Source organism: Labeo rohita, chromosome 8 (genome assembly GCF_022985175.1).
Source record: "Labeo rohita strain BAU-BD-2019 chromosome 8, IGBB_LRoh.1.0, whole genome shotgun sequence".
Classification (NCBI taxonomy): Eukaryota; Metazoa; Chordata; class Actinopteri; order Cypriniformes; family Cyprinidae; genus Labeo; species Labeo rohita.
This window is the reverse complement of record NC_066876.1, coordinates 12403604-12431188: the sequence shown is the minus strand read 5'-3', so window position 1 is coordinate 12431188 and position 27585 is coordinate 12403604. Positions and strand designations below refer to the sequence as shown.

General features: G+C 36.1%; 2 protein-coding genes across 4 annotated transcripts in view; both read left to right on the top strand.

Moving 5' to 3' along the window:
- The window catches only part of si:ch73-138n13.1 (calponin homology domain-containing protein DDB_G0272472), a 39269-nt gene extending 18798 nt beyond the window's left edge, over positions 1-20471 (top strand). For all 3 annotated transcript variants that reach the window (XM_051116935.1, XM_051116936.1, XM_051116937.1), the window contains exons 7-8: positions 18453-18569; positions 20337-20471. In XM_051116935.1, coding sequence (XP_050972892.1) covers positions 18453-18566 — 114 coding nt within the window. In that variant the 3' untranslated portion in view covers positions 18567-18569; positions 20337-20471. The remainder of the gene's footprint in view (positions 1-18452; positions 18570-20336) is intronic.
- LOC127169907 (uncharacterized protein KIAA1671-like) lies at positions 18735-26872 on the top strand. The gene is made up of 7 exons (XM_051117582.1): positions 18735-18802; positions 20337-20490; positions 21224-21392; positions 21547-21686; positions 22920-23056; positions 23177-23266; positions 25303-26872. The coding sequence occupies exons 1-6, from the start codon at positions 18735-18737 to the stop codon at positions 23256-23258; spliced, it is 750 nt and encodes a 249-aa protein (XP_050973539.1). The 3' UTR covers positions 23259-23266; positions 25303-26872.
- The last annotated feature ends 713 nt before the right edge of the window (positions 26873-27585 follow it).

The window sequence follows — 27585 nt, the reverse complement described above, 5'->3', positions numbered from 1 at the left end:
GGAGTTCCCTGACAATGTGAATACCAGCTGTCATATGACCCTTTCTGGCATGTAGTGCTTGGCTAATGATGTTTGCCCGTATCTGATGGACGTAATAGACTTGCTAAAGCACATAATGAACTAGTTATTTAGGCTGAGGGACATTAAAGCTGAATGTTTATATTTATATGCATGTTTGTCAGGTATGGAGGCTAACTAGCTTGAGTTTTATTTGTGTGTGTTAGAGTGGGTGGTGCAGGAATGCAGTCTGATGACAGAAAGGAGTGCCTTAAAGCTACTGCGTAATGGTAGAATGTTTTCCAACATGGCTAAACTGCTAGCAGTGAGTAAGAATGTGTAAATCAAAGTAAAGACAGACGTAATCATCATCATAACAACTGTGTGAAGAGGTGTGAACATGTGTGGACAACATTTTGTTGAAGAGCTTAAGAATAATCGCTGCTTTGTTTTTGATTGACGGTTTCATTTAAATTTCATACAGATTCTTGGATGACGAAGTGTTTTTAGCAAAGAGGAAAGTTTTTCCACCTAAAGACTTATTCCAAGGCAGTTTTAGTCTTTTTTGTTTTGTTCTGAGGACCTCTAAATGCATACATAGTGCCATCTGCTGTATGAATCAAGTTATTACAGTGTTCATTGTTATGATTCACAGCTAGCCGTGGCTATAAAACATGGCTAATCTGACCGCTGAGAATATCCCATTAGTCTTTTAAATATCGTTTGAAACTGAACCCTTTCAAGGACTGATAGTTGGTTTCTTATTTTAATGTTTGAGTTTATTGTTATGTGGGTGTCTACGTGTGGGCTTCAAGAGGAAGCATTCTCTCTCTCTCTTGTTCTCTCACTCTCATCTTTTCTCAGTATTGGTCATCATAGGAAGTGTAATTTTTACATCACTGTGTGCTCATGGCCACAGAAGATTTACACAGACACTGAGAGAGGCAGAGAAGTAATGAACATTCAAATAAACTTCACAAAAGTCAAGACTATAAGACATTCTTTCGGACTAAATAGACGGATTTGCTGCATAGAAACATGGCATATCACTTCTGTCCTTCCTGCTGTTGGTGGCCGTGGGTAAGCTTACTTTATATTACTCTCAAGATGGTCAAGCAACTACACTTACCACTACACAACCATAACATTTCATGCAATCTGAGATAAGTACAAACAAAAGCTAGTCTCTTGTCATAGATTGACTTATTTTTTCTAGCATAGATGCATTGTTTTTTTTTAAAGCAGATTGATTTGTGAAGTTGTTTCTTCTCCTGTGATTTGTGCGTATCATTCTGTTCAATAATATTATCTTTATGTTGCCAAGGTGAGGCCTCTGTAGATGCTTCCTGTTGTCTTGGCTAAATATATAGGTATTGTTTTCACTCTGTTCTTTTAATTTCCTGAAAGTGATTCAGTTGATCAAGGTGGACAGATGGCTTACTCTCCGTAAAAAGTAGTTTTTTGGTTTTCTGTCTCCACAGGCATCTTTGAATGAATCAAGTATGGGTATACTGTAATTTTTTGGTATCTATTATTATGTTGTTAAAAATACAGTAGTGTTTTCTGCTTGTATTGTGCTAACATGAGCCTTGTACTCATATGCATTATCAGAATCATTAAATATAGACGCATATCATAGATTAGAGGTTTTAAAACAATAGAATTCACATTTTGATTGGCTTTGTGCATCCTAAAGCATGTGCCTCTGTAGCATTTTTATGGTTTTATCACTTGTCAATCATTTTAGTATGCATACCAGCTGTGAAAACCAGTTCTGTTGATGTAAATGCCCAAGACAGTCTCAAACAGTGCACAATAAACTTATTTAACTAACCAAGTCAAGTTCCCTTCTATATCATCTGCACATCAGCAGCTTGTCTTTAATTCTCATATGAATATACAAGCTACTTTTGGTGAAAAAAGAGAGTTTAAACTCTAAGGAGTTTAGATTGGTTCATTTCCCAAAACTAATTGAGCATCTAAATGAGCAAACAGATCTCTTGTGTTAACAGTGCTGTGTCAGACGAACTGTCAGCTTGCACTGAGTCATAAGGCAGGGCTCAAATAAAATGAATCATGTCACAGATTTTGTTACATGGCTTGGTATGTGAAACGCCAAAACATCCACATACGTCGTAGCCTGTGCCACCACCTGTGTATGCTGTAATTTTCAGTTTTGAAGTGTAAAACGCAAAGGAAGTAGCATCAGTCAGTGTTACCCTTCCTGTATGGGCCACATGTCGTTTAAAGAGGAACATCAAACTAATTTGACCACTTGTTCTGTTTGGACTTTAGAATTACTCTTTGTTATCTTGATTCAGTCAGAGTAATAGGATGTAACCTAGTAATCAACCTTATTATGTTGTTGTTTGCTGTTAAAGGCTGAAAGCTAACCCTTTAAAATGTGACTTGTGACCCAGACTAGTGGAACCAAAAATGAGGTCGTGAAATATACCTAAACCACATATGAAGTGTAGGGATATACACAGTACTGTCATATTGGGGCCAAATTTATTTGAAATGTTTATGTTGCACTACATTAGTTAGACAGCTGTAGCTATTTGACAGCATTGCGAAGTACATTTTCGACTAGATTTTGGTTTGCCTTTTAATTGTCCTGTTAATAGCCATGAGGTTTTCAAAACTAGTAAACCTCCCTATAAAATATACTGGTGATGTATGTTACATTTTATGAGCTGCACTATCTATGAGTGATGTCTAAATAAATATGCAGTATGATCAAAACAGTATTTCATAAAAAATTCGGTGAGCAGGAGGTTCTGGTTCTTCAGGTGGTTTTACCATCAGGCAGATGACTGAATCATGAGCAGTGCCTCTGTGACTCATCTTAATGCCAGACTGACATAATGGTTTTGTAGTGATGATACATTCATAAAAGTACAGTCATCATTTTACCACTCAGCACTGTGGCTAATGCATTCATTTAATCAATATATGGATGTTAGCCAGATCCTCCTCATGTCAGTTTGTATCGTAGCTGTATTTTAAAATCTTTGTTGATTATTCTGTTATAAGATGTGTGTACCAACTGTAATGGAAAGCAGATTCCACCTACATAACTATTGCTCTGTCTCTATAAAAGGAACAAAAACTCATTTGCTATTGATTGGCTTTTGCCATTTGTAAGACTCTTTTGTCTTGCTCTTCCTTAATCTAATCTTAGTGATTTGTGTCTTATGTGCCAGCTTAAACTGGCCTGTAGTGTTTTATTTAAATTGTTTTAATGTCTTTTAAAGGACAAGTTCACTTCCGGAGCAGAAATTTACAGATAATTTACTCACCCCCTTGTCATCCAAGATGTTCATGTCTTTCTTTCTTCAGTCGATAAGAAATTCTGTTTCTCGAGGAAAACATTTCAGGATTTCTCTCCATATAGTGGACTTCTATGGTGCCCGCGAGTTTGAACGTCCAAAATACTGTTTAAATGCAGCTTCAAATGGCTCTAAACGATCCCAGCTGAGGAAGAAGGGTCTTATCTAACGAAGCGATTGGTCGTTTTTCTTAACAAATTGATATACTGTTTAACCTCAAATGCTCATCTTGTCTCGTCTCTGTGAAGCGCGTGTGAACTCTGGGTCAATACAGTTAGGGTATGTTAAAAAACTCCTGTCTTGTTTTCTTCTTCAATATCAAAATTGTTCTACATTGCTGTTTTACCTTTTTTTGTAAAGGGCATTTGATCTTCTTTGCATGTTCACTTTGTAAACACTGGGTCAGTACTTCTGCAGCGATGTAGGACGATTTTGAAGTTAGGGAAGAAAATGAGATGAGAGTTTTTCAGCATACCCTGACTGTATTGACCGTACTGAACCAGAAAAAAACAGAGTTCACACAGACTTCGACAAGGCTAGCGTTTGAGGTTAAAAAGTATATAAATTGTCAGTTTGTTTTGAATTTGACCGATCATTTTGCTAGAGAAGACCGTTCTTTCCCGGCTGAGATCATTTAGAGCCATTTGAAGCTGCATTTAAACTGCATTTTGGAAGTTCAAACTTGGGGGGGGGGCGCTATTGAAGTCCACTATATGGAGATAATTGTTGAATTTTTTTCCTCAAGAAACATAACATAATTTCTTATCAACTGAAGAAAGGACGACACAAACATCTTGGATGACAAGGGGGTAAGTAAATTTTTGTTCTGGAAGTGAACTACTTCTTTAACTCATGCAAGTTTTATTGTTAGATTAGTGATCTAAACAGTGCAGAAATTTGCATGCTTTATATTAATTTTGTCACAATATCTAAAACATATTTTTATAAAATTTAAATCAATAATTCTTAATAATTCTTAGACTTTACACTGTATGTGTGTAAAAAAAACAGCTTCAACTGATTTAAAGAATTCACTTCCAGAATAAAAATTCCCTGGTAATTTACTCACCCCTATGTCATCCAAGATTTTTCTTCAGTTGTAAAGAAATTAAGGTTTTTGAGGAAAACATTACAGGATTTTTCTCCATATAGTGAACTTCAGTGGGAGCCAACAGGTTAAAGGTCCAATTTGCAGTTTCAGTGCAACTTCAAAGGGCTCTACATGATCCCAGCCGAAGAATAAGGGTCTTATCTAGTGAAACGATTGGTCGTTTTCTAAAAAAAAAAAAAAAAAGGATATAGCTTTAACCACAAATGGTCATCTTGCACTAGCTCTGCAATGCACATGACTTTCTTTGCACTTTCACTTTGTAAACTCTAGGTCGGTACTTACGCCTACGTCATGCGTGACCTTTCCAACGTGACTACATAATACATCGAGCTAGTGCAAAATGAGCATTTGTGGTTAAAAAGAAAATGACCAGTCGTTTCACTAGATAAGACCCTTATTCCACGGCTGGGATCGAATAAAAGCGCCTTGAAGCTGCATTGAAACTACAAATTGGACCTCAACCTCTTGGCCATCACTGAAGTCCACTATATGGAGAAAACTAATGTACTGTCTTCCTCAAAAACGTATTTCTTTTCAGCTGATGAAAGAAAGACATGAACATCTTGAATGACATGGGGGTAATCATCAAAAAAAAATTATTTTGGAAGTGAACTAATCATTTAACCCTTTAACTGTCACTCTCATTTTTGAACACAGACATAAAAATTCATGAATGAAAACATGTATGAATTTGTAATATGATTTTAATGTACATTTTCCGTGGTAATGCAGTGTCTGATTTTTATGATGATTTTAGGATGAGGTGATTTTGAGATTTTAAGTGAACTTATATTAATTATATTAATTAATTTCTTATTATTTCTAAAACGTGATAGGGAAAAAGAAGAAGAAAGTCTTTTGTGACAAAGGTCAGAACTCATGTTATGATGTAAATATTTTTTTTTTTTAAGTTGCACTCTTGACATATATTAATCTGTTAATTTTTCTACATAATTTGTAACACAAAAAATATGGTAAAATGTCTATTTAGGAGTCTTAGACCTTTCCAACGATGTTTAGTTTGTCATGATTAAATTAGGATTTATTTGTAATATAGTGAAGTCCCCCCACAGAGGGGACGGTGACAGTTAAATGGTTAATAAAGCGACACACAAATGGTGTATGTTATAATATTAATATTATTATGATTTAGATGTAGATTTGGTCTCAGGTGAGGTTAATATGAGATTTTGTTTCTCCATTTACATGATATGGTGTAATTCACTTTCAGTCCACCAGTGGATGCTAAATTGCACCTCAGCATTGCCTCTGTCTTCTCCTTTTCCCCCCATTTCAACTCATTATGTTTAATTCATCAATGAATCCAGTAATTTATTAAGTAGTACAGAAAGATTTTAATGTTATTATGTTTTTTGCTTGTGATCTGTGTTGATTGCCAAAAATCAGAATTCAGGTTCTGAAGTTCACTAAGCGGATATGGAAATAAACGTCGGGCCGTAAAAGGACAGCGAGATTTGGTTGCTCGTCAGTGATGTTTGCATGACAGATTGTGTACATTTGCAAAGCAAACTAACTCATGGTACCATGTGCTTTAAACTCCTTACAACCCAGAGTGATTTACTCTAACAAGCACAGACATTTGCTACCAAACCTTTTTTAATTTATTTATTTCATCAAGAATTCTTCTGCTCTCAGCAAAGTGAGCTGCTGACAGTATTGCATAACCAGTGCACCTCTCTCCATCTGTGTCTCTCTGCTTCTCTTTCTCTCTCAAAGCTGGAACAGTAGCAGGGAACACTGCAGTGCATATATCTTCCTCTCCGTCTCTCTCTCTCTCTCATACTCGTATCACTGGCTTCCCTTACCCCTCCCTCTCTGTCTCTGTTCTCGTTTTCCTCCTCCCTCTGTTTTCTCCTTGAGCACAAGTCCTGTAACACGGGGGACGGAGGCAGGAAAGCTGACGCATTACTGTTCTACCTGCCAGTACCTGCAGGGACGCATTTTAGGACAAGACCACCTCAAAACAGTCTTTATATTTTAAAGCCTGCGAAGCCACATGGATACTTCTGGCACTTGATTTCCATGTTTTACGGACAGACTTTCATCCTGGACTTCTGTGTACTGAGCTTTCTAGCAACAGAGAAATAAGGAAACACTCATCTTGGTCTCCAGCTTTCCGCTTGACCCTACATTGAGAGTTACGGACGCTTTCCGAATTGACAGGTGGACAGTTTTGATGCTTTTTGAGAAATGCAGTTGTGTTGAAGTAGCTTGCGCTGCCTGACAGGTTTGAGACGTGACTGGGAAAGTGTGTGTGTTTTTGACAGCTCTGATTCATAAGTTGACTAGCGTTTGTTTGAGTATGTGACACTGCTGACAGATCCACTCAAAAGACGCTCAAACATTCATGTAGGAGTGGTGCACTGCTTGTTTCAGATCATCTACAGTGACGCAGCTTGAAGCGACATGACGTTTCTTTATGAAATGTGAATGATATTTGCGTGCTGTTTGTTCTTTTATGCACTGACTGACTGATTGAAATGTAACTATTTAACAAAAGAGTTGCTCAGGTCAGTAAGTAAGGTGTATTGAATCAGCTTCCATGACATCAAGCCACTCTGTTTTTTGTTTAGGGATGTAATTGCAGGTGCCTCTGTGGTTACATAATAACTATAACTTTGTTGCTTTGTCACTGAGCATGAGGCATTGCAGAACTGCTGTGATCTCTGGGACAATCCAGTGTCCTCTTTTCTAGCTTTTATTATGGTGTCTCGGAAAACGTTGACTCTATCAACAGTGAGTCATTTATGAGCCTAGTAGGTCCATGCAGTTTTAAATAATTGCTTTTGAGAAATCTTAAATTAGGTCTATAGTGACTTTATGTTACAATCTCTGACTCACAGTTGAAAATGTAGCTATTGAGGTATTTTACTGAAAATAGTCCAAAAACTTTGGTCAAGCACTGTTGGAAGTTAGACCACGGTCGACTGCTTAGTGGCAATTTGTAGTTTCGTACTGCAGTGCAGAGTGGAGCGCAATCTGTTCTGGCCTCGCTCTGGAGACATGGTGTACCAGAACAACACTTAAGTTGCTGGATTGGACTAAAGAGGAAGGTCCAATGAGTTTAAACACAGATGCACTTTCAACTGGACCTGACTGGATTGGATTCCCTTGTAAATCGAGGCCACTTCCCTGAGGGTTGAATTGGACTACCATCAATGGACCTTAGAGCCTCCAGTTGGGAGTCTTGATTGGATCTCTACAGTGTCCAAAGTTAAGGAACTTCACTGAAAACCTTGACATTGAGCTCTATAAGGACGCAAACCTTTGTTAAATTTACTCACTCTGAATCCTGAGAGATGGAGTACCTGGGCGACAAGTTGTCTGTGGCCCACTCGCAAGTGTCGGGTTGGATGGGCAATGTGCGGCGTTCCCTTCAAGGTGCCCTCAACTTGGTCTCCAGCAGCGTGGAGAGAAGATCCGCAGGAGGAGGTGGAGAGGATGGAGGTGGCTTTAAGAGGGCTGCCTCTCTACGCAGCTTGGCCAGTCGCAGCCGAGAATCCTTCCGCAGATTCAGCCTGCGCAGCCAACAGCGCTTGTCCCTGCGCAGACGAACCACCTCGCTGGCTTCACCGAGCACTCCCTCATCTGTAAGAGAAACATATGCTATTTCTATCTCTGCATTACTTAAAATCAGCTTTTTCAAAACCACCCATCTCACCCGCCACAAATACAGAGTAGTGCATATACTGATTTTGAACCTGGCAGCATGTAGCCCTCAATTTGTGTCTAGGTGGTCACTTTCCATTAAAAAAAAACTGCTTAAAGTTTTTCAGGTTCATTGTCTGAACCTGGAACTGAGCTTGCTTCTATAGTTATCTCAAGCTTTACCTTGTTTAGCTGCATCCTCTATCAAACACACATGACAAATCTAATTTCAGAAGTCTTCAAGGATTAGTTCACTCCTGAATTAAAATTTCTTGACAGTTTACTCACCCTCATGTCATCCAAGATGTTTGTGTCTTTCTTTGGTCGAAAAGGTTTTTGAGGAAAACATTCCAGGATTTTTCTGGACTTTAGGGGTGTAGCGGTACACACATTACGGTTCGGTATGTGCCTCAGTTTTAATGTCACCGTTCAGTATGAGTTCAGTACAGCAGGAGGAAAAACTAAACTCTTTTTGCTTTTTTTTGTTTACATAAACAGTGGTTTACTGAACAAGTTGCTCTTTCTTTAAATAAGTTCAGTTATAATTAACATTTTCGTAGTTATAAAAATCTAGTTCAGCTTATTCTTTAAACTATAGGTAGCCCTTTTACATTATAAGGTTACAATTAACAGCTTAACCCAAACTTAAATTTAATTACTATTTATTTTAAAATATAATAATCAACACTTAAAAAAAAAAAAAAAATATATATATATATATATTATATTCCCAGAATCCCAATCCCAGAAGCAGCTCTCCGAGGACTTTATACAGTGATCTGTCATGCCACGTCTATGACTGTCAAAGCGCCATTTATTGTTTGAATTTCCTGTGGGAAAATGCTGTACTTGTTCGGTACACATACATACCGAACTGAAAGATCCGTACCAAAGATTTTTGGTACTAATACGTGTACCATTATACCTGTAGTGGACTTCAATGGGGATCAATGGGTTGAAGGTTCAAATTGCAGTTTCAGTGCAGCTTCAAAGGGCTCGACACAATCTTATCCAAGGAATAAGGGTCTTGTCTAGCAAAACAATCTGTCATAGTCATTTTGATCTCATGCGTTATGTAATCACGTTGGAAATGTTACGCACAGTTAGTTCTTCATCTGTGAACTTCGGTTCAGAAAGCTAGGACGGGGTGAAAAATTCCATCTCATTTTCTCCTCCAACTTCAAAATCGTCCAACATCGTTGTTTTACGAGACCTTTCCAACGTGACTTTGGAATGTGTGAAGTCGAGCTAGTGCAAGATGAGCATTTGTGTTTAAAAAGTATATAATTTTTTTTTCCGCTTTGTAAATGTTGGGTTGGTATTTCCGCCTACGTCACGTGTGACCTTTTCAACGTCATTACGTAATGTGTGAAGTCGAGCTGGTGCAAGATGAGCATTTGTGCTCAAAAAGTATATACATTTTTATTTCGCTTTTTAAACACTGGGTCAGTACTTCCACGTACGTCACAAGTGACTGTTCCAACGTGACTATGTAATGTTTGTTACACTAGACATGACCCATATCCCTCAGCTGGAATAGTACTGAGCCCTTTAAAGCTGCATTGAAACTGCAGTTTGGACCTTCAACCCATTGGCCACTATTGAAGTCCACTATATTCAGAAAAAAACCTTGAATGTTTTGACTGAAGAAAGAAAGACATGAACATCTCGGATGTTGGGGTTGAGTAAATTATCAGGAAATGTTAATCCAGGAGTGAACTAATTCTTTCAGGATTGCTTAAAAAATTACCGGCAGGTGTGTCTGATTAGGCCCTGTAGCCTTGCTTTACGGAGCCCCTAAAGCAGGGTTGCTCAATCCTATTCCTGGAGATCTGCCATCATGCGACGTTTAGCTCCAAAAATAATTGAAAAATACACCTGAACCAGCTAATTAAGATTGTCAGGAATTTTATTACAAACAGGTATGTTGGAGCAGAGTTGAAACTGAAGTTTGCAGAAAAGTAGATTTCCAAGGAAAACAAACAGTCACTTCTGCCTTATAGTAACATTCGCAAGAAAAAAACCCTGAGGCTTTTAGCTCTGAGAATTTCTGGTGGGTTGTCTGAATGACTCAGAAAACTGGGCTAGTTGAGATATGTTCATCACATAAATGAAATAACATAAATGATCCCTGTTCCTGGAGGCACACAAACACTATACATTTTCAAACTCTTCATGATTAAACATATCTGATTCCACCAGTTTATTAGTAGAGATTCCAATGGTCCATCTGAAATCGCATACTGTCTGAGTATGTATTTAGATGGATGAGGAACAAACTTTATATGACCATAAAGTATATTCTAGAGTTGTCAAAAGGTACCGGGTTCGGTACTTTCGGTGCTGAAATTTTAAAAACGTCCATTTCCCGCTCACATTTGAGCGCTGTTGAGCCGATTTTTAAACCGCTGATTGGTCATAGTGTTCACGCGCTCAACAGACATGACTGTGATTGGCTACAATGATAAGCGCAGTTCACGCTTTCTCACCGAAGAAGGCATATTCGTATATATATCTTATATATTGTAAACATTTTCTTTCTTCTGTACCCGGTGCTTCTCCTTCTCTTACTCTGTTTGTGTTTGTTGGTGGCCTGACCTTTGCAGTCACATGAGAGAAGCTTTGAGAAGCACAGAGAGCCCAGAAGGGCATTCTGGGAAAGCTAGGTCAGCACGATTGACACAAAATGTAGGCATCGTCTGCATGGGTACAGTTTCATGCATACTGAAACCTGGCAGTACACTGCAAGGACGGTTTGCATAATCTCCTTGAACATTTACATGCATGTTCTCAGCGTTTTCTCTTTTACGCCAAAAGATCATGCACATTTGTGAAGTATTGTGTCGTTGTTTGAGTTATGCCTCATTGTCAGTGCCTGTTGGTATTTAGGTATGTATAAGCCAGGTGAAAGGGGTGTTGTCCTGCATGTTCAACAAAACACTGAGTGATCTCAAAAGCTTGAAGGTTCTGTTTGTCTAAGTCCATCAGAGAATGCTGGTGGGCAGGTTTTTTGACTAGTTTATAAACCCCTGATAGCTGGGTTTCAATTATGTCACATCTCATAATGCTCATTCACTCTGCTGTCAGTCAAGGGTTTTTTCTCCATCACTCAAACTCTGTTTGTGTGCTTGTGTGTCAGAATAATCGAACAAAAGGAAGAACTGTACTGTACATTGATTCTTGGTTTCAGTGTCACAGGAAACAGTCAAAACAGGTATATAATCATTGTAACAGAATTAACTGGCTATAATAGAGTGTTTCCTGTGTCCTTCGGCCGTCACCACGCTCTCTGTGACATACAGGCAGAGTGCTCCATTTCCCCTTCAGCTGTACTATATTATCACACACGAATGAGCTGAGATATGAACGCTTTGCTTGGAATAGTTTGAACTTTGTAACAATGCCTCAGGGTTACAGTCTCAGTAAATGTGTACATTAGAAGTACTTGATGCATATTATTTGAGGCAAAAGCTTTAGTGAACTCAGATTAAAATGTTAAAACTGCACACTATAGACTGACTTATATATATATATATATAATAAAATGTATAAAAATAGAAAAAAATGTAATAATATTTCATAATATTACTGTTTTTACTGTATTTTTGATTAAATAAATGTAGCCTGGGTGAGCATAAGAGACTTCTTTCAAAAAAGTCTTATGCTGCGTGCACACCAAATGCGAAACAAATATTCTCTTTAGGTTATTGCTCTAGTTTACTCACAGGATGTTTTTTGTGTCACTCACGCAAATAAAATCATTGCGTAATGGTGTGCACACCAAAAGCAAATTTAATTATTCGCTCAAGTAGATTACATACAAAGTCAATGCAAAGATGTGAATAGACACGAATTTGCGCTGAGCAACGTGAATGACATCAATTGGGCACAAGTTGAAAAATTTCAACTCGAAAAAATTGGGGGTCTGTAATGACTAGAAGTTTAAAAAGTTTGGGGTCTATAATGGCTATAATTATTGGTGAAAATATATTACATACGGAAAATTAGGGATCTATAATGACTATAATTATTTGTGCAAATATATTACATACAAAGTCAATGCAAAGACACGAGTAGACTGAATTTGTGCCGGGGTGACGCGATTGTTGTGAATGCACAATATCGTGTCTTTTGCTCGAAAATCATTGTGTAATAGTGTAGAGGTTGACCGATACTGGATTTTACCGATACAGATAACTAGGTCGGACCACCGATTAATCAACCGATAGTTTTTAAAATGGATACTGAACGGAAAATAAATAGTGCTCTACTATAAAAAAAAAAAAAAGGTAGCCTACTGAACCATACTTTGTAAATGAATAAAATTATTAATATTAATTATATATTGATCATTACAGTTAGTTCATTGTTCATTAATGTTAACAAAAACAACTAAAATTTTTCACATATATCAGTAAATGCTGAAATTAACACACTGTAACAAGGAACAATACTTCTCTTCTACAGCTTTTATCAATCTTAATGTTACAAATGGATTCATATTGTAAAGTGTTACCATTACATCAACAATCAAGCTAAAGATGGCCATCTTTAAATATCTACACAAAGGCCACAGTATTGAAATTGCATACATATGGATATTGTGTACTTTCACAATTTAACTGCTTCTATTCTAGAACATTTGCGGTTATCTAATCAAAATATAAAAATACGTTAGTCACATAACAGGCAAATGTGCAGCTCCGTGTCTAGAAGAACTCGCAGCTATCTGGTATCACACACACTGGACGCGTCACATTCAATTCAAGCGGCGGTCTACAAGACTTTATTTGATCACCAAACGGGCAAAAGTGTACTGCTGTCCTTTCTCCAGTAATGCAGCATCTAGTCAACAAATTCATCGCTAATGACATAAAAACATGCAGTACAGTATACTGTACAAACCATTTCGTTGTCAATGTTTTAAATCCACCTTTGAAGTGTCCGACTTTGTGCACCGGGCAGTGTCACGTGTCTAAACAAACGGCACGTGCTGTCAGTGATTTCCGGCACTAGAGGCCGATCTCGTGCTGCATAACAAAGACTATAGGGACTTGTATAATGTATAATGATGACCTTCTCAGCCACTCCAGCAACGGACCCAACCCGGGAAAAAACTTTCGGCATGGATTTTTGCCGATAACCGATAGTTCTGCCGATCAACTATCGGTGCAATAAGTTCTTCTCTTATTTGACTTGTGAGACAACGTGCCATGGAAATTTGTGCGGAAGACGCGACAACATCATCTGTCGTGAATTCACGTCTATTTGTGTCTTTGCATTGACTTTGTATGTAATCTGTTCGCACGAATAAATATAGCCATTATAGACCCAAAATTTTTGTATGTTTTTGATAGTGGTTTTGATAGTGAACTTTTTAAAATTAGCAGTCAATTCTGAAGTACCAGAGACTGGTGTTGTCTTAGCACAGTTGTATTTAATGCATGTAAATTCAATCTATCAAGCATCTTACACTGCTTCTTCACAGCCCAGTAATATCAGCTGTTAATGTTTGATTTTCCCTGAGGTAAATGTAGCCACACCTTTGGTGGGAATGTTTTGTGAGAATGCCAGTAGATGAAAATGAGTCTAAACGTGCACACACACACCAGTAAACACATAGAGTAAATGCACTATTGGAAATAAAGAAAGGCTTGATCGCTTGTTGAGTGAGAAGTCACACTAATAATAGATTCGCATTTAAAGATGAGACTCTCACAAGTGTAAATAGAAACACAAACACATCTTTTTTAAAGGCCAAACATCAGCGTGTTGGTGTCAAAGCAACGACTACCCTTTTCTTTCTACCTCTCATCTTTTCTTTCCATCCGTTCATTGTTTCTTTGCTTCCCCTGACGCACTCTTCCTGTTCATGTAGAGATGGCGAGGTTTTTGGCGAGGTTTTTCAAGTTCTCTCTCTCTCTCCGTTGCTGTGTATTTGTTATTTTCACACTGAAAGGTTCAGATAAGAGTGTTCTTATCCAGGCCTTTGCCCTTTAAAATAAGATATTGTTCTATCTAGACCTACACCCTTATGTTGTCAGGGTAGCCCTTTAGGCCATTACATCTAATGTTAGTCCTGAGTACCACTCCCTCTCAGTCTGTGTGTGTGTTTATTTTTGTGTGGTCGGCAGGCACAGAATATCAGTCGCTTTCCAAGGTGAGCAAGCAATTCATAAGGTGTGTCTTAGTTGGAAGTGCATTAGCAACTTTGTTTGAGACTCGGAAGATTTACCTGCCATGAATAAACCGAATGGTTTGGATAAGCCAAAAATGAAAGCATTTCTAACCGCACACACCCATTTCTGCGACTTTGAGGGCAGACATATGCAAAGATGTGCAAAAGTTCAAACAGGCATTTTGCTGATGCATTGTGTTCGTAGCCGCTGCTAATGAATTAGCACTGCATTACATGCTAAAAGCTTTAGGTTAATCAGCCACCAGCTGTTTGAGACATTCCTCTTGGCTTTTCTGGTCAAGTGATTAGCTTAAAAAAAAAAAAAAAGAGTAATTCCACCCTGTGTTTTGGATTTGGATTTGGATTAGGTATTCATACAGATTTTTTTTACTTGACACAAAGATTAAGAGAAGCTTTGTCAAAATATACTTTTTCTGGCAGTAGCTTACGCAGAAGCAACCTTTATAATTAGCATTATTTAAAAAAAACAACTAATGTATTTTCTCATTTAGAAAGCTAAGTGTGTGTGTGTGTGTGTGTGTGTGTCTGATGAGGTGTTTGTCAGGTGGGAGCACTGCGCTGATGTTGTCCGGTCTGATTCTCACTGCTCTCTGTTGCTGGTTACTCTTCCTGACAGGAAAGGCAAAGCTGATGAATGACATCCTGTGCTGTTTTCTCTAATGCAAACAGCCTCAACACACACTCTCCCTCTCATTCTGTCACTTAAACACACACACACAGTCTCTCTCTCATCATTACTAATGACTTAATGCTCAGGTCGATACGGTTGTCTTAAATTCTGAATTTTTCTCTGGGGACTGAGTTTTAAGAACTGGCTCAATTTTTAGTTCCGTTTTCCAGTCATAAATGAATGTGCATTTAAAGTGGTTTGGCCACGCCTCACGGGATGTTGAATTCGAATGGCAGGAAGAGGAATTTACTGCGATTCGAGGAAAGTCACACATCAGAGGAACTTTATTAGTCCACCACAACAATTAATCAAACAAAGAACAGGTTACTTGTTCTGTTAAAGGCGTCTGTGGTGTAAAACTGTTTCATCTTGTTTGGCTACATTTTGAAAGTAAATTAGAGCATTTTGAAAAATGATGCTCTATATATGTTTGTATGCAAATATTAAATACAGATTGTTATAGGTAGCATTTTACACATTGCTTAGTAATATCATCTACTGCTTCTATAAATAACATTTATTATGAAACGTAAAAAACGTTCTAATTTAAAAAAAAAAAATTAGAAATGTTTTTAATATTAAAATTAGAGTTAGAATAATTATATAATAATAATAATAATAATAATAATAATAATAACTAACATAAAAACATAACAAAATTACCAAAACAAACTAAAATTAAAATGAAAACTGAAAATATGAAAATAAAAACTAATTAAAAATATTAATGAATACTAATAAAATGACAAAAAACAGTGTAGAAGCTGGTATTAAAATAACACAGGTATATATTTGAATAATCTGAAATAAAATATATGTAATTTGAAAAAAAGTGGAAATAAAAAATGTTAATTATAATAATCATAATAAAAATAATAATAATAATAATAATAATAATAATAATAATAATAATAATAGTAATAATTATAACTAACATAAAACATAACAAAATGTCCAAAACAAACTAAAATTGAAATGAAAACTGAAAATATTAAAATAAAAACTAATTAAAAATATTAATAAATACTAATAAAATGAATAAAAACACCATGTAAATTATATTAAAATAAAGGTATATATTTCAATAGTCTGAAATAAAATACATGTAATTTGAAGTATTTAAATTACTAAAAAAAAAAGCTGAAATAAAAAAGGCTAATAATAATAAGCATAACAAAATGACCAAAACAAACTAAAATTAAAATGAAAACTGAAAATATAAAAATAAAAAAAGATTCAAAATATTAATAAATATTAATAAAATGAATAGAAATAGTATATAAATTATATTAAAATAACACGGGTATATGTTTCAATAATCTGAAATAAAATACATGTAAGTTAAAGTACTAAAATTGCTAAAAAAAAATTAAAGCTGAAATAAAAAGAGAATTATTATTTATTATTTATAATAATAAAAACAAAAATAAAAACATAACAAAATGACCAAAACAAACTAAAATTAAATTGAAAAATTTAAATATAAAAACGAAAAGAGAAAGACAAATTCGAAATATTAATAAGTGCTAATAAAATGAATAAAAACATTGTATGTTATATTAAAATAACACAGTTATATATTTTGATATTAAGCTATTATTAAAGGCTACATAAAAACTTTGTATCTGAATTATACATATCTTGACTCAATTCTGCTTGTGATCAGAGAGCTGATGACTCTGTTTGTGTGCGAGTTAGATACACTGTCCCCTCTGTAGTCACCTCATTAAAAGAGGCACGGTTGAATGGATGCGCTCACCAGTTCAACCAGTAGATTTCTATGAGGTCATCGCAGCACTTTCATGAGAGTCTTACCAGTATCTTCCTATGCTGCTTTTCCTTGTCATTCATTTTCACCCGGTCACACTGTTTTTATGACTTTGCTTCTGATTTATCTGCAAGTCATTTTCTATATATTACACTATTGCCTGCCCAGTTATGACATAAGGATGTCAGTTTCATGTTGTTTCTGAATACTTGAATACTGAATACTGGTGCTGACTGGGTTCGTAGTTGTAATGTGATCAGGGTTAATAGTCCTGCTGTTCTGTTCTGTGATTCACACAAGATAGTTTTATGACCCGCTGGGCAGATTGCATCTCTTCACTCAGTGATTGGCTAATGTCCAGCTCTGGTGCTGTGATGTCACACCCAAAGGGAGTGGCTGGGTTTTTATGACTGGGTTTTTCAGTGTGAGATTTAGCTTCACCTGGTGGTTGTTTGCAGTGCTGCAGGATGATTCAACTCCCTCTATATCTTCATTCATGCTTCTCCACAATCAGAAGCATCTTGCCCATTCAGAAAAAACAGCAGTGATCACTGACTATTAACTTCAACTCAAGTTTTTTGGTATATTAAACAACATTACAAAATATTACACAGTTTATTTATACACTACTATTCAAAAGTTTGGGGTTAAACTTTGTTGAAAGACACTACATCATTTTATTTAAAAATGACCATAAAGACTGTTACATTAAGAAAACATTAGTGCCGGGAAACGATTAATTGCGATTAATCGTGATTAATCGCATTCAAAATAAAGGTTTTTGTGTACATAATATATGTGTGTGTGCTGTGTATATTTACTACGTATATATAAGTACACACACATGTTCATATATATACATTATATACATTTAAGAAAAATGTTTATATATTAAATGTATTTGTATATAATATAAATTATATGAATATAAATATATACATAATATTTGCAAAATATATACTGTGTGTGTGTCTTTAAATATACATAATAAATATACACAGTACACTCATATATATAAACAAAAATGTTTATTTTGGATGCGATTAATCGCAATTAATCGTTGCCCATCACTTGAAAATATGTTGAATAAATGCTGTTCTTTCAATGTTTATATTTAATAAAGAATCATGGAAAAAATATGCTTAAATCAATGTTTCCACAAAAATATTAAGTGGCACAACTATTTTTAACATTGATAATTAGTAATAATAGTAATAATAATAATATGGATCATGTGGCACTGAAGACTGTAGTAATGGATGCTGAAAATTCAGCTTTGTCATCACAGAAATAAATTACATTTAAAAATGCATTAAAATAGAAAACAGTTATTCTAAATGTTATATATTTCAGAATATTTTCCTGCACTTTTGATTAAATAAAATGCAGCCTTGATGAACATAAGAGGCTTCTTTTAAAAACGAGCAAAAAAAATAAAATCTCACAGACCTCAGTGTTTTGAAAGGTATCAGGATTTGAACACACGTCTCCATGGGTACTAAACAAAAACAGTTGAGAATGAAAAAAAATTACCACTAAGTTGGTAAAAAGTATTTTTAATTTTTTTGGGGGGGAGGTAATTTCCTGTCTCATTCAGATGGCCACTGGTACAAAAAAAAATTACAAGACATCCCTGTTTACAACCTTATTAATTTGCAGCTTTTTAGTTTTAGAAAAACATCCTGTTTTCTTTCTTCTCTTTACAGGAGCTGGTAAAGCAGTGTGTTGGTGGACCGGGGGGAGAACAAAGACACGGACAATCTGGTGCAGGAGACCGACAGTCAGTACGGCACATGGGAGACTGGACTTCGCACAGATGACAGGTAAACACAAAACCATATGAAGCCATAAAACAACCATCTTTGGTCCTACATATACACTATACCTAAATGCCTCCCAAAACTGTCCTCAGTCACTGTTTGTAACTCAACACCAGGATCAATTGCATCTATTGAGTGGGTCATCTGTAACAGAGCTATAATGCTATAATGACCTCATGGACAGAAACACAGGCAGATACATCTTCATTACAGAGTGGACTGGGCTTGTCAAAGAGGTTTGGTTACAGCAGTGACTAATGCAAGGGATTCAGATGAAATGAGAGCTGATGTATTTGAATCATTGGGTTGGATTGGTTGGATTTGTGTCCTGAAATGATCTTTGGATGGGTGGATGTGTGTTGTCTGTCAACAGGGATATCGCAAAAGGGTGATTTTATTAGGAAGTACAAAATTATACATGGTTTAAATTAAATTATTTGAACGGGAGTCTGACCAACACTCATGACGTGTGCAAATCAAATTGAAATCGCTGGGCTACAAACCATCTGCTATTAAATTGGTTATGTAACGGATGTAGTGACAGATCCTTATTAAATATTTTGCCATATATCCAAGTATATGGGATTATTGAAATAGAAAAAAATGTAGGGTGGGAACTTGGTTCTAGTCATTGGTTGTCTGAATGCGAGCTTGTAGTCAGTTGTAAGGATCGTATTATAAATACCACGCATAAACATTGTTTTCTCAAAAACATAAACATGTACATTCATGCTGCCCACATATTATTGTAGCCCAGTTTGTGCTGAATACAGTGTTATCAGACTTTAGCAATTAATGTGTTTTTAAGATACTGAAAAAAAGCACAAATGTCAGGGCATGTCAAAACTTCTCCAGGGCTCCAAAACCCCCTTAGGCCCCAGAGGGTTAAGCAAAAACAAACAAACAAACAAACAAACAAACAAACAAATAAAAAAACTGGTCTGGAGTCCAGAGAGAAGTCTGACATTTTAGCGGAAGATTGTTATGATGTTTCGATTAAAAATTACTTTCAGCATGTCACCCCTCACCCTTCAATTTACTTTTACTTTGGAGAAATGTTCCTTACATAATATGAGGGAACAAATATGAGGAAGACAAACAGAAAGTGTCTGTTTTTGTGCTGCTGCTTCTTGTTTATCTAATGTTGCAAGCGACAAATTTTACCATAGCAAATATGAAAATAGTGTCAAAACAGTAATAATAATAATGTGAAATACAGTTTCATGATTCGTAAGAAATCTTAGTAGTTAATTGAATATGTACACTGTAGTATTTATACATTTAATTTATTTACACATAAATCAAGCTGCTTCATTTTTTTTTTTTTTTTTCAATTCAATTCACTGGAGCCTCTTAGCAACCTAATTTTACAGCTATGTTTTTTGTACACTTTTGTCGTTCCAAACCCGTAAGACCTTTGTTCATCTTCGGAACACAAATTGGAGAAATTGTTGAATAAAATTGTTATTTTTGTTTTTTTTGTGCACAAAAAGTATTTTCATAGATTCATAGCATTACGGTTGAACCACTGATGTCACATTATTTTTAATGATATCCTTACTACTTTTCTGGGCCTTGAACATGTCAGTTGCATTGCTGTCTATGCAGGGTCAAAAAGCTTTCAGATTTCATCAAAAATATCTTAATTTGTGTTCCGAAGATGAGCAAAGGTCTTACAGGTTTGAAAGAACAAGAGGATGAATAATTGATGATGAATTATAATTGAAAGCGTTTAAATGTGTGTTCAAGTATCTCTTCTCTTCTCCTCAGCCTCACTCCAGCTACACCATCTTCTGATGACAACCTCACCCCGTCTCCACGGAAGCCCACCCCACCCCACACGACCGAACAACCACTTCTCATCGACACAACAGATGGCTCGACCACGTCTCCTCAAAAGCAGACAGAGCTCCCATTCCCAGAGGTCAGTTTTCTCCCATAGGGATAGTTGTCCTAATAATGAAAATTGTATATGTACTCACCCTCATGCCGCTAAAAACCCATAAGACATGCATTCATCTTCAAAACAAAAATGAAAGTGTTTTTAATGAAATGTAACAGATTTCTGTCTTCAATGAAACCAAAACCTAACACTCCAAAAAGTTTATAAAGAGATTGTAAAAGTAATCCATATGAATTGACCGCTTCACACCAAATCATCAAGGTTTTTTAAAAACAGATTTAATTTGGACTTTTATTCGTGAATTAAAATACTTAAACTGAAAATTTTGTCATTAATTACTCAATTACTCATGTTGTTCCAAACCCGTAAGACCTTCGTTCATCTTCAGAGCACAAATTAAGATGTTTTTGATGAAATCCGACAGCTTTCTGACCCTGCATAGACAGCAACGCAACCACCACATTCAAGGCCCAGAAAGGTAGCAAGGACATTGATAAAATAGTCCATGTGACATCAGTGGTTCAACCATAATTTTACAAAGCTACGAGAATACTTTTTGTGTGCAAAGAAAACAAAAATAATGACTTTATTAAACAATTTCTTCTCTTTCATGTCAGCGTTCACAAGAGTACCATCATTTATAATAATATAGTTTTCATTTTTTTGGACAACGATCTCTATAACACTCTCATTTGAGTGCGAACAGACAAAACTACATGCCATTTACGTGAGATGTCTCTGTCTTTCTCTATAGACCCCCACAACACTGTTAGACTCTAGTGCACTACGTGCCAGGGTCAGTCTGAACAAGAAGAGCTCTCGCAGAGCCCCGCCCTCTCGAGCCGCCCGTCACAGCGCCCTCTTATCACAAGTACCCGAGGTAACCGGAGCAGATGATGAATGGCGCTACAGGGACTCGACAGGTACTTACAAACATTTTAGCAGTGAGACACGTGCATATCTGCACATCTTATCCCATGAGGTTGGGATTAAATAGGTTGCAGGTCCTTTGTACTGTAGCAAAGTCAATAAAATCTAGTCTTCTGCACTCACTCCAGTCTTTCTCTCTGTCTGTAGAGGACAAAACAGACTCTCCCAAGCAGGGTGAGGAGTCAGACTCTGAGGACCAGCCCAAGGGAATCGAATCCCGGACTTCCTCCGTGTCTCAGCCGCAGAGAGTGGCGCTCTTTCCTGGCATGGATCCATCTGCTCTGAAGGTGAGGGCATTTTGGGGATTTTTTCTACTAGTTGCATTTTCTTAACCTTGTACAGCTTGACATGTCTGAAAAATCTATTTTTTGGAAATGGAAGAGTTTATTATAAAACGGATAGTTCCGGTCCTTGATTCTGATTGGTTGATCTGCATTCTAAGCTGTTGTAAATTACTCTACAAACACATTTGTTTACGTTTGTGTGTTACTTGCCACAACCGTTTCCGAGGAACTACATTGTTTGGCAGAAGAATAATGTTTGTATTAATATTATTACGCTTTATTTGCTCCGTTTTATTTTGTGAAACCTTACTGCGTATATGGAATAACCGTTTTATAAAAGCAATAAGCCCCTTGAAGCCGTGGTTTACAGTGAATTTATAACAGCTAAGGGGGTTTTAGGCTTTGCGTCGTGCCTAACAACAACCCTTAGCTGTTATAAATTCATCATAAACCATGGCTTCTTGGGTCTTATTGCTTTATTGAACCATTAGACAAAATCTAAAGAAAAAAAATATTAGTTGCTAGATAAAAATGCTATTTGATGCAGTTGCTGATATTTACATGTGAGATAAAAATCTGATCGCTTGTAATGTAAATCAACGAGATACAGTATGATAGACTACTTAAAAAAATGTATATATATGTTATCTCCCAATAATGTCTTAGTAAGATGATATAATATGCAGTGGAATGCAATGATGATTAAAAAAATGTACAAGTTAAAAAAAAAAAAAAAAGCCTTCCTCAAAAAGCCTGATGTAGTATATTTGATACTCGCATTTTAACATAATTTTAAAATAACAAAAATAATAAAATAAAATAAAAATATTTATGGGTAATCAAGTAAACCTATATGTGTCAGTCCAGTAAATGTTCATCTTTAAATTTTACTAAAAATATTTATTCATTTACTTTAATCAGTAAAAAAATTCACAGCAAAAATATAAGTACCATGATTTTGAAGGTTAGAATTATTATTTTTACTTGCTAAAATAGTATGAACTATCAATCAGACAACGAAAGGCATCAGATCATGTTAAAAATAGAAATTTGCATATCAGATATGATACACATGGCTTCATGGTCTTAAGAAAAATAAATAAATCATGCTAATTAAACAGAAGAACCTTACTAACAATGCTTGTTTTAGGTCTTACAGGCTAAAACTTTTTGAATATTTTTGGAAGCTTATCATTTTGCAAGTTGTGTGACAAGAAATTTGTTCATTCGTTTCAGGCTCAGCTAAAGAAGAGAGGAGAATCTGACAATCAGACAGACGGCCCTTCACCCCCTCACCTCTCACGCTCACCCAAATCTCCGTTCTTGCCTCGAGCTGCCCGTGTGCTGCCTCCTGCTGGCGGCAAAGAGAATGGGTGGGTGATTTTAGGTCAATGGACACCAAAAAAATGTCAGAATTGTCTATTTTTTGGCAGTACTGACCATTATGGTGTGTTTCTGATTTTTTTTTTTTCTTTCTCGCTATTCCTTCACAGAGAAGAGTCCTCTCCCCAGTGGCTGAAAGAACTAAAGACTAAAAAACGTTTGAGTCAGTATGAAAATGACAGTACAGCCTGAACAAGCAGGTAAATCAGTGCCTGTATGTGCAGTTACATCATAACTAGGCTTGCAACATGTTTTTGTTTTTAAACCCAATTTTGATAACCATAGCTAAGTTTTAAGTTTTTCTCATTTTTTAAAGAAAAATCAAGTTTGCTTTAAGTGCTTTAAAGGATTAGTTCACCCCAGAATTAAAATGTCCTAATAATTTACTCACCCCCGTGAGTAAACCACAAATGCTCATCTTGCACTAGCTCGACTTCATGCATTATGTGATCACATTGGAAAGGTCACGTGTGATGTAGGCAGAAGTTCCAACCCAGTGTTTACAAAGTGAATGTGCAAAGAAAGTCAAACATCCTTTGCAAAAAAGGTAAAAAAAAAAAAAAAATGATTTTGAAGTTGGAGTAGAAAATGAGATGTTTTTCGCTCTACCCTACCTTTTTGAACTAAAGTACACAGATGAAGAGCTAGAGAAGTGGCATGTGAAAGTTTGGGAACCCTTGCGGAATCTGTGAAAATTTGAATAACTTTAACTAAATAAGAGAGATCATACAAAATCCATGTTACTTTTTATTTAGTACTGTCCTGAGTAAGATATTTCTGCAAATGCTGAAATTATCAAAATAACCCCCTTCAAAATTTTGGGAACCCTTGGTTCTTAATACTGTGTGTGGTTATTTGGATGATCTATGATTGTTTTTAAGTTCAGTGATAGTTGTTCACGAGTCCCTTGTTTGTTCTGAACAGTTAAAAACCCCTCCAGGTCCTGCAGATTCTTCAGTTTTCCAGCTTTTTTTGCATATTTGAACCCTTTCCAGCAGTGACTGTATGATTTTGAGGTCCATCTTTTCATACTGAGGACAATTGAGGGACTCAAAAACAACTATTAAAAAAAGGTTCAAACATTCACTGATGCTCCAGATGGAAACACGATGCGTTAAGAGCCGAGAGGTGAAAACTTTCTGAATTTGAAGATCAAGGTAAATTGTACTTAATTTGTCTTCCGGGAAACACGCAAGTCTCTTCTGTTGCTTCCAAAGGGCAGTACTAATTGGGGAAAAAAGGATATTTCAAAAAATAATGCAAATTTCTTCATCCTGTTCAAAAGTTTTCACCCCATGGCTCTTAATGCATTGTGTTTCCTTTTGGAGCATCAGTGAATATGTGGACGTTTTTTAATAGTTGTTTGAGTCCCTCAGTTGTCCTCAGTGTGAAAAGATGGATCTCAAAATTATAGTCACCTGTGGAAAGGGTTCAAATATGCAAAAGATGCTGGAAAACTGAAGAATGTGCAGGACCGGGGGATTTTTTTCTGAAGAACAGTGCTCAGTTTAACTGAACTCATGAACAACTATCACTAACAAAAAAAAAAACAGTCGTAGATCATCCAGGTAACCACACACAGTATTAAGAACCAAGAGTTCCCAAACCTTTGAAGGGGTTTATTTTAATAATTTCAGCTTTTTGTCTCGTGGGCTATGTAAGATCTTTTATGTAAAATATCTTACTCAGGACAGTACTAAATAAAAAAAAATAACATGCATTTTATATGATCTCTTTTTTTTGTTAAAATATTCACATTTTCACAGATTCTGCAAGGGGTTCCCAAACTTTTACATGCCACGGTATACATTTTTTTTTTTTAGTAAATGACCAATCGTTTCCCTAGTTAAGACCCTTATTCCTCAGCTGGGATCGTGTAGAGCCCTTTGAAGCTGCATTGAAACTGCAGTTTGGACCCTCAACCCACTGATCCACATTGAAGTCCACTATATGGAGAAAAATCTTGGAATGTTCCTCAAAAACCTCAATTTCTTTTCATTTGAAGAAAGAAAGACATGAACATCTTGATGACATGGGGGGTGAATTTTCTCCATACAGTGGTCAGTGGTAACCAAAAGTGATTACTAACATTCTTCAAATATCTTCAGAATTTTAGTTTTTTGGAGAGCAAAAAAAAAGAGTATTTTTGAAACCACTAATTACAACATCTCTTACTTTTGCACAATGCTCCTGCTCATCTAACACAAACCATGTGTGTTTTTCCCCATCATCTCAGGATGCCTTATAACTGCAGTATCTGTAGCTGTAACTCGTGACAGAAGCCTTAACCTTTGACCTGGAGTTGACGGGAATTCTGCTGCTGCTGCTGACTACGACATCATTCTGTTTCATTGGTTTTTCTGGCCTTCCTCTCCAGCCTGAGTCGTGTTCATGTGCATGGTGCCTTTCTAAAAGATTTCTGACTGACATAAAGGGCAAAGCAGAGATCTGTGTGTGAAGCGTGAGTCCATGTATGTGTTGTCGAGTTTCTCTTGAGCTCTTCGTCATACGAGAGAGAATTATTTTTGCATAGAGCCACTTTAACCTCTAGTGAGCGAGAGATCATCCTTTGTAGTGGAAATGTGGGACCACACGCACCTACAAGTAACCTTGAAGTGCTTCATATAACTGGAGTACGACGGTTTATTTTTACCCTTTTATGTTCATATTAGTAGAGCTTTCATGCTAGTTTGTTTGTTTGTTTGTCTCATTCTCATCGTTTTGACAGTTATAGGCATCAGTTGCACATGCATTTCCATAGACGATCACAATTTTATTTCTGAACGTTAATAGTCGACAAATCAGTGCTGAGCTATCTGTATAGAAAGTGTATTTAGTTATGACGAAATGTTAATCACAGAATGTTATATTTGTATTAATGTCGGTTTGAAAGGAAAATGGTAATTGTTTAATGATCAGTTGTTTATGAACTGCGGTCTTGTATGTGTGTTGATGTGCGTGTGGAAACCTGTTCGGATGGGCCACTGAATGAATTTAGTTCATCTTTTGTTTGCACATGTCTTCACTCCTTACAACCTATATTTTTGTTCATATTTGAGACATTTAGACATGCAAAGGTCTTAGTTTGTTTAGCATCATGTCACATTTGAGTCCATTATAATATCATGTTTGGAAAATTGCGCATGTACAATCAGTCATTCCCTTTATTACGCTTTATGTTCTTCTTTTTATCCCAGAACTTTACTTGCTTTAGCAATGGGCCAAAATGATGATAGGAAATTGCACAATCAGCATTTAAATCTGTTTTTCTTCCCACAAGATAATAACATATGAATACAGAAGGGAAAACGTTTCATTTGTGTCCTTCACTCTGGGTTGCACACATCTCGAGTTCATTTCTTTTGTTTACTTATTTGCTAAGGGAAATTTGAAATGTCAAAGTACTGTAAACAACCTTCACATTACATTGCACACTTGTTACCGTGTTTTCGAAAAAACGCCGGGCAGTTGTGCCGCTCCCACCTAACAAGCACTTTTCACCTGTTAATGAACAGCGGTTTTGACCGGTAGTCACTTTTGTAACGCATGAGTCTTCACCCGTGATGTCAATGTTGTGATGTTGGTATGCTGACGTATGTGAGTAATGTGTCCTACAGTTTGTGTTTTTTTTTTTTTTTTTTTTTTCTATTATCAGCTTCTTTTCTTTGTCTGCCTACAGTTGTTATAGTGTGTTTAAGGGTAATTTGTCCTTTTTATTTTAAATTTGACTGTAAAGATGTTTATTGCACTGTTGTAATGCCAGTGTCCAATACTGTAAATTCATAATAAAATTTACTATAAATATATATTTCATTCCTCCTCCCCCCACCCCCCCCCAAACATGTGTTTTTTAAGACTTTTTCTACAAATGTTTTTGCATATGGGCCCAGGGCTGGCTTGCTATGCCAGTGATTTCAGTGTCATTGAGCATACAGTTGAGGTCAAAAGTTTACACACACCTTGCAGAAACTGCAAAATGTTAATTATTTTACCAAAATAAGAGCGATCATACAAAATGCATGATATTTTTTTTTTATTTAGTACTGACCTGAATAAGATATTTCATATAAAACATGTTGTCCATAAGTGAAAATAATAGTTGACTTTATAAAAATGACCATGTTCAAAAGTTTACATACACTTGATTCTTAATACCGTGTTGTTACCTTAATGATCCACAGCTGTTTTTGTTTTTGTTTTTGTTTGGTGATAGTTGTTTATGAGTCCCTTGTTTATCCTGAACAGCTAAACTGCCTGCTTTTCCTCAGAAAAATCTTTTAGGTCCCACAAATTCTTTGGTTTTTCAGCATTTTTGTGTTTTTGAACCCTTTCCAGCAATGACTGTATGATTCTTTTCACACTGAGGACAACTGAGGGACTCATATGCAACTATTACAGAATGTTCAAACGCTCACTGATGCTTCAGAAGGAACAACGATGCATTAAGAGCCGGGAGATAAAAACTTTGAATTCGAATATCATGGTAAATTTTACTTATTTTGTCTTCTGGAAAATATGT

Coding starts and splice junctions, on each gene's coding strand:
- LOC127169907 (XM_051117582.1), top strand. CDS start 18,735: ATGACCTCATGGACAGAAACACAGGCAGATACATCTTCATTACAGAGT. Junction 18,803..20,336: donor GGACTGGGCTTGTCAAAGAG/GTTTGGTTACAG, acceptor TCTTCTCCTCAG/CCTCACTCCAGCTACACCAT. Junction 21,687..22,919: donor TGGATCCATCTGCTCTGAAG/GTGAGGGCATTT, acceptor CATTCGTTTCAG/GCTCAGCTAAAGAAGAGAGG.